General features: G+C 46.7%; 1 protein-coding gene across 1 annotated transcript in view; it reads right to left on the bottom strand.

The window, feature by feature from the left end:
- Positions 1-6,450, bottom strand: part of SGTA (small glutamine-rich tetratricopeptide repeat (TPR)-containing, alpha) — a 7,026-nt gene extending 576 nt beyond the window's left edge. Inside the window, exons 1-11 of the mRNA XM_010178791.1 lie at positions 6,299-6,450; positions 4,990-5,093; positions 4,698-4,782; positions 3,963-4,062; positions 2,835-2,939; positions 2,508-2,646; positions 1,600-1,662; positions 1,141-1,178; positions 815-904; positions 460-576; positions 17-149 (exon numbers count right to left, since the gene is read on the bottom strand). Of these exons, the coding sequence (XP_010177093.1) occupies positions 17-149; positions 460-576; positions 815-904; positions 1,141-1,178; positions 1,600-1,662; positions 2,508-2,646; positions 2,835-2,939; positions 3,963-4,062; positions 4,698-4,782; positions 4,990-5,093; positions 6,299-6,398 (1,074 nt within the window). The 5' untranslated portion in view covers positions 6,399-6,450. The remainder of the gene's footprint in view (positions 1-16; positions 150-459; positions 577-814; positions 905-1,140; positions 1,179-1,599; positions 1,663-2,507; positions 2,647-2,834; positions 2,940-3,962; positions 4,063-4,697; positions 4,783-4,989; positions 5,094-6,298) is intronic.
- Between the last annotated feature and the right edge of the window lie 243 nt (positions 6,451-6,693).

Below are 6,693 nucleotides of genomic sequence, written 5' to 3'. Positions count from 1 at the left end.
AGAATCTGTCTTTAACATGCAGGTCATACAAAGTATTTTGTTTTTCCATTATTTTTTTTCCCCTTCTTGGACACTTCCAACTCAAGAAATGGCAACACGCACATGGCTTCCAGTTTTTAAAGCAAAGAACGTAGTTCCCACGGACTGCGCTGCAGAGACAAGGAGACAAGACATTTGCAAGTTCTATCTTTCAGAAAATAAAGTGTCCTTTGAACCACTGTGAACGCTAAATAACGAAACGCATTTGTCAGCCACACAAGGTGCGAGGGAAGTACTCATTCACCACTCCCCAGGGCTGAGCCTTGCATCTGAGGCACAGAACTAGCAGTACCAATGCAGAGAGCCCATTGTACAGAGGGGAGGCAACAAATTGCTAAAATTAAGGTGTAATTGCAGCCAAATACATGAATTCCCGCTCAGCTGGCCACAGCACAGCAGCACTCCCAGCTACAGCCTCACCTGGAGTGTTGCTGATCTTCGTTACTGGCACTTGGAGTTCGACTCCTGATCTGGCTTCGGAGCTGCTCTATTAATTCAGGATTCTGCTGCTGCATCTGCTGAGCAAACTGCTGGCCCCTGAAGGAGAACAAGCAGCTGTCCCTTAGCACTCTCACAAACAGCATCTGGTGCTGTACAATTCTTTGCAGCTGATTATCAAAACTTCACTCTTAACAAGTAGTTCACATCACCAAAAGATGCAGTACTTCACCCACCAGTTCAGCTTTCCTCAACTGTTAAATTAAGGATCCACTTCTGGTCAGAAAACCCCCTGATTTATTGACCAAGGCAATGGGAAACACCTGGCTCTACTCACGCTTGTATGAGGCTGGCGAGATCATTCGTGGAGGGGCTGGTGCCTGCTGCTCCCATGGTGTTGTGGCCACCAGAAATCATCCCAGACATGCTGTGGAAATAAGAGCCATTGCTCAGAGCAGGAAAAAAAACAACAAAGAAATGGTTTGGTTTACGCTAGGAAGGGAACATCGGGGTAACGGGAGCAAGGGATAAGCTCATAACCACCTCTTCTGGCCCAAACCACCCTCTGCCTCCCACCAGTTCAGACCCACTGCAAATGCCAAACACACCCAGAGCCTCAAATGAGCAACTCAAAGAGGAAACAGAAAATGGGATCAAACTTACAGCTGCTGTACTTGTGGGTTGTTCATTAGATTAGATGCCTATTTAAAGAGGGGAGAAAAAAATGACACCCTATTTAGTCAGAAATGACTGGGTAGATATGCAGATGTTGTGCCATTCATCTGCAAACAAGGCAAAGGCAGAAATACTTGGAAACGGATCAATAGTACAAAAATAGCAAAGAGAATCACAGTGCAGCACACAAGACAAGGCTGGTAATGCAGAACAGGCACCCTGACCACATGCAGCAGATCACAAGGAGAAGCCTGTGAATAAGTCACTTCACTTGACCATAATGAAATACAAGGACAGATTCCTCACAACACTGAAACCAAGTGAGATGAAAACAAATCTGCTGAAGCGACACAGGAGCTCCCCACACCATGTACCGACACATTTCATCCTGAACAGACCAGCGCACAGACTGGAGCCAGCCTGGCTGTGATCTGTGTCCAAATTTACCATGCTCATGAAGCCAGGGTTGTTCAGCAAGCCAGCCAAATCGAGTCCTCCTGGACCTCCGGTCTGTAAGAATAAAGAAACCACACACAGGCACTGACATCCTCTCACTTCCTGATGCACTTTACAACAAACATTAATACTTCAGCTCCCAGTGTTATCAGATTCTGCCCTGAAACCACAACAAAGGGAAGAGGCTCTGCCCATACTCTTTCTGTAAAGCTCTGTCACAGCCTGGGGTATCAGGGTCCCCAAGGGAGTCAGAGGGCAGATGTCTGCATTACCCAATTTACTGATCTCCCCTCTCACCAGCTGAGTCACATTAGCCATGTGCAGCTGTAACCCATCACAACTGCCAAGTTAAACACATCCACTTGGTCATCTTTGCACTGGAGAAGTCTTTAGAAAATCAAAATCCCCTTCAAAATGATAAACTAACATGTTCCTGCATGGAGCTTGTCAGCAGTGCAGTCACCAGCTTTCTCCTAAGAAACCTTCAGGTTTCTTTTCTTAAGAAAAAAAAAAACCACCTAAAGTGCCCTTTCAGTATTGCTAACAGGACACTAGGAAAAAAAAAGCTGGATTTTAGGAGTAGAGACTTTAATTTTAAAAAGTGCTTAAGGCAAAACTGCTGTTCCAAATCCTCCCTTCTCACCAGTCTAATTTTCCAGCACTTTCAAATAAGCCCAAGGTGATGGTGCTCAAGCAGTGAAGTTCCCCTCTATGGATGCAAGTGGAAATATTCACAGCAGGACTCATTAACAATCCCCCTCTACCTGCACACAGGATTTATATCCTAAAAACAATCCAAGTCACCAAGGCTCTGTCAGACAGCCCCTGTCCACACTTAGCATGAAGAAGGTTCCTTCCCACCTTACTCGCATATAACAAGCATTAGTTTCAGAACTTACTGGACTAGGAGTCTCCTTCATTTTCTGTTCAGCTATTTTAAAGTTTGATTTGTACGTCTCGTTGTCTGGATCCAGCTCCAGGGCTTTTTTGTAGTAAACGACAGCTTCTGAGTGTTTATTTAAACTGGAGAGGGCCAAGCTTTTAAAGCAGAAATAAAATAAGAAGTCAGAGTTCAATAAGCACTTGCAGTCTTCCTCCACCCCCAGCAGAGGTGAAACTCTAGGTATTTTTGCACAGCACTCTAGGGCAGAACAGCACTGGTAACATCACTGCCACCAGGTGTTTTGAGATTAAAATCCTGGCACAAGAACTCCGTTCTTACTTACCCCATTCTGCCATACGCTTTGCTATAGTGCGGATCAATGCCTATAGCTCTTTCGCAGTCTCTCACTGCTCCGGCATAGTTTCCTAGTTTACTGTACGCAGCAGCTCTGGGGAGAGATGTGCAGAAAACACTTACCAGCTTGACTGTGCTGATCAAGGTCACCCCTGTTCCCTCCTGTCCTACAAGGCAAAGTCACTGTGAACTTGACAGAAATCCAGGCACCCAGCTCCACATTCTGCTCCTACTGCAAATTCACCCAAGCTCTTCTCCTGCTCATGGACTTTCCAAGAGGAGCCTGGCTCCAGGGAAGCACACAAATATCACAAGTGTTAGCTCAGACAAACTCAGCTTCCCTTATGCCTTGATTTCTTAGTCATAATGACTATTTCATCCATTTCCCCACACTCTACATAAGAGGGAACACTGTTTTTGAAGCTCAGAACCTCACAGGCCTGACCCTCATGCAGCTGAAGCAACAAATCAACTAAAAGCACCACCTGCAGTTTCTGGGCCAAATAAACACCTCTTCATGCCTTTAGTGTGTGTGCAGACATGTTATTCACATAGCCAGTTATGCATATGTACTCATGATAAGCACATAAACAAATCCTGATTTAAAGCCTGTTTCATTCAACAACTGTCTTCCCACCAACTTTCAAACACTTTTGCTTAGAACTGAAAAAAAATGGAAGTTCGCTTGCATACCAGATTTTGCACATACATCAACTTCCATAATTCTCCATAACGAGCCTTCGGCTTGTCTCATTTCACTCCTTTGTTTTTGTTATCAACACAGCCTCTCAAACCTGGGTGCTCTATCCCACTTGGAGTTAATTGCATGAAAGCAGACAGCATTTCTTGGCATCCCTCTATCTCCTCAAATGCCTAATAGTTTGTTTCCACACCCACATCCTATCTAGAGATGCCAGGGCACAGAGCTGGCAGGAGGCACAGGAAAGCGTGTCACCAAGAGCTTAAAAAAAACCCACACAAAGAGCAAGCAACAGAACAAGCAGTCTACAGAATCACAAAAAACATAAAAAAGGGATTTTAACCATGCAGAAGTCTTAGATCTAAGTAGTAAGAACAAGAACACAGGTGTACAACAGTGAAGAGCGATAATCAGTACCTGTTGCAAAAATACACAGCATTGGATGGATTTAACTCAATTGCTTTTCCATAGAAAGACACAGCAGCTTCAAAGTTTTCTGCCTTCATCTGTTCATTTCCTAAAGAGATGGCAGAAAGGCCCATTAACAAGTGAAAAATGGAGATGAACAGAAGCAACAAGCCTGGAGCTATGCTCTACTTAAAACAGAGCAAGAGAGAAGCCAACAGCTTGCAAGCTTTGCTGGTCAATCACACTGCAAGTGTGAGGTACAGCAGCAACAAGGCAGAGGACCTGTGTCTCAGCAATTTGGGGTTGCCTGATCCTACCCCCGGCTGCCCTCTCACCTTAGGCAAACCCAAGGCCTCCCCAAAGCAGCACCGCATCCTAAGAAGCGCTGCAGTGCACAGGCTCAGAGAAAGCTCTCTGTGTGCTGCAGCACTGATGGAGCTCTCTTGCGTGGCAGAGAAAAGGCAGCACACAGAGGAGAGCTCTACAGGGAAGATGCCCTGTGCTACGCAGTGCAGACTCCTTGGGGTGCAGAAGAAAATGCTGACCCAGCCGCCTGCCTGGGCTCTGTGGCAGACAAATCATGCCGAGTCACACACGCTCCTGGAGCACAGGCAGAGAAACAAGCAGAAATGGAAGGGTTGATCCTATTTGCTTTCTCCACATTCCCTTGGTGCAGAGCGAATGAAGCCTCCCTCCCTGTGGATCCTTTAAACCTCATCACACAGCAGCTCCGGAGGAGGTTACCTTCAGTCTTGAGCCTTTCAGCTTCAGCTATGTCATCTTCAGAGGGGATGAAGGGCTCTGAATTTGTTCTGGTGTGTTCAGGCTCCTTACAAGGCAAGGAAGAAGGCTGCGATAAGGACTCCCGCTGAGACGCACCACACCTCCCCCTTCCCAAGCGCTGGCTCCTCAAACTCAAAACATTTCACTCCCACACTCCTCCGAGGGGGCAGCACCACCACAGAACTCAAGCAGAGCTCATTGCTTTGGCTGCTTAAATAGAAACTCAGCACAGATTTTTAGGGCATCTGCTCACCTTTCCTGTGGCAGCTTCAAATATTTCAGGAAGAGTCTGGGACACAGCTAGGCCTTGGTCTTCCATTGAGACCCCAAATGCTGTCTCCAGGCACTGGATGGCCACTGGATGGACAAACAGAGTCAGGTAATTAGCTGACTTTCCAGGTAGGCTTTCCCCATTCCACCTAAATACTTCACCTCCTCCCATAGCACCCTATTTTCTTGCTGTTGAACACACCAGGTTATAAAAAACCCAAAACAATACAAAACCATCCTAAACTACATAATTCCACACACCAGACTTGATATTTGCCCCATGCCCTCAAATTTTGCCAAAACCTCAGAGTTTAAGTCTGGAGATCAAGCAAGCCACAGCTCCCATCCCCTCAGGTGGCTCCAAAGCAGGTCCTGGGGGCAGAATTTAACCAAACTGGAGCTTTACCAGTATCCCCACAGCTACGGGTGACAAAGAGTGAGGAGAGGTCAGCCTGTTTCACCTCCTAAAGGGTGGCTGCTCTGTGAAGCCCTGTGGCCACACAGATGTGCACAGACACCAAACCACCACCTTCTTCCCTTCCCAGCACAAAGAAAACCCCCAGCAACACAAGACAGCTCAGTTTTACAAAGCTCAGCTTTACGTAGCCCTCAGGCCATATTGTCCAGTCCAAAAGCAGTAGGAATAAACCCTCTGTCTGGCCAACACCCTCCTCCCACTCTCTCCCTGCTCCTGCCTTGCCCAGGAGCGTATCCACCGCTCCACAGACGTGCCTGTGCTCTTTCAGTGGGACAAACGCACAGGCCAAAGACTAAAGCGTAAGCTCCTTAAGTAGATCTTTTAAGATCAGTTTGCTCTCGTTACCAGTGAAGGCCTCTGAAAAAGCCTATATAAATACTCCAGGGCACGCTGCAGGAAAGCATTTTGAGAGCAGAACGGGAAAAGCACTCTACAAGTATAAAACACTTCCATACAAAGAAAGTTTTTATATTGCACTACACTGCAACCCTGCTGACTCCACCTCATTTAAGATAAAAGTTTTAAGTCACAAACCCAGGGTCAGGGAGGCTTTTGATCCCAGGTACATCCCTTCCTCATGCTAATCTGCTTTTAAAAAAGAGGTAACAAGAAGTCAGCTAAGCAATCAGCATATCAGGCACCCTGGATACCTCCCCAAGATGACAAATTCATTTCAAATCTTGAGCAAGCTTTGATGCTAGGAACAGCCCAGCCAAGAAAGAGGTAGAGGATAGTAACCAGGTGTCCAGATCTCCCCAAGCGATGGGCTGATAGACACGGACACGTGAACAGGGAAGCGCAAACAACCACCAACCTTCTAAACTCTCCTGCGCGTCTGGAGACAGACCCCCGTTCTGTAGCTGGTCATGGAGGAACTGGATGATGGAGTAGGCAAGGCGCTTCTGGTCTGCCATTCTGGGAGGCTGTGAGCCGTTTGTTTCAACTTCTTGTAACCTTAAAAGAAAACCTGTAGAGAGAGAAGTTCTGTGAGCTGATGGACAAGAAGTCAGAGCTTTTCCGCTGCTCTCCCCGAGTGTGAAAGACACAGGAGTTGTTCAGGACCTTCATTAAATTCTCTGCTGATCACAACCCCCTTTACACAATCCCTCCAGGCCTCAATTTCTCCCCTTCAACATGAGCAGCGCAGCACAGGTATGTGCTATGAGGCTCCTGCCAAGGGAAATACATTAAAGGTGCTTCAAGCACCAA

This window comes from Mesitornis unicolor, unplaced genomic scaffold, assembly GCF_000695765.1.
Source record: "Mesitornis unicolor isolate BGI_N332 unplaced genomic scaffold, ASM69576v1 scaffold34552, whole genome shotgun sequence".
NCBI classification, from domain to species: Eukaryota; Metazoa; Chordata; class Aves; order Mesitornithiformes; family Mesitornithidae; genus Mesitornis; species Mesitornis unicolor.
Note: the sequence above shows the minus strand (reverse complement) of the source record. Positions and strands in the feature narration are given on the sequence as shown.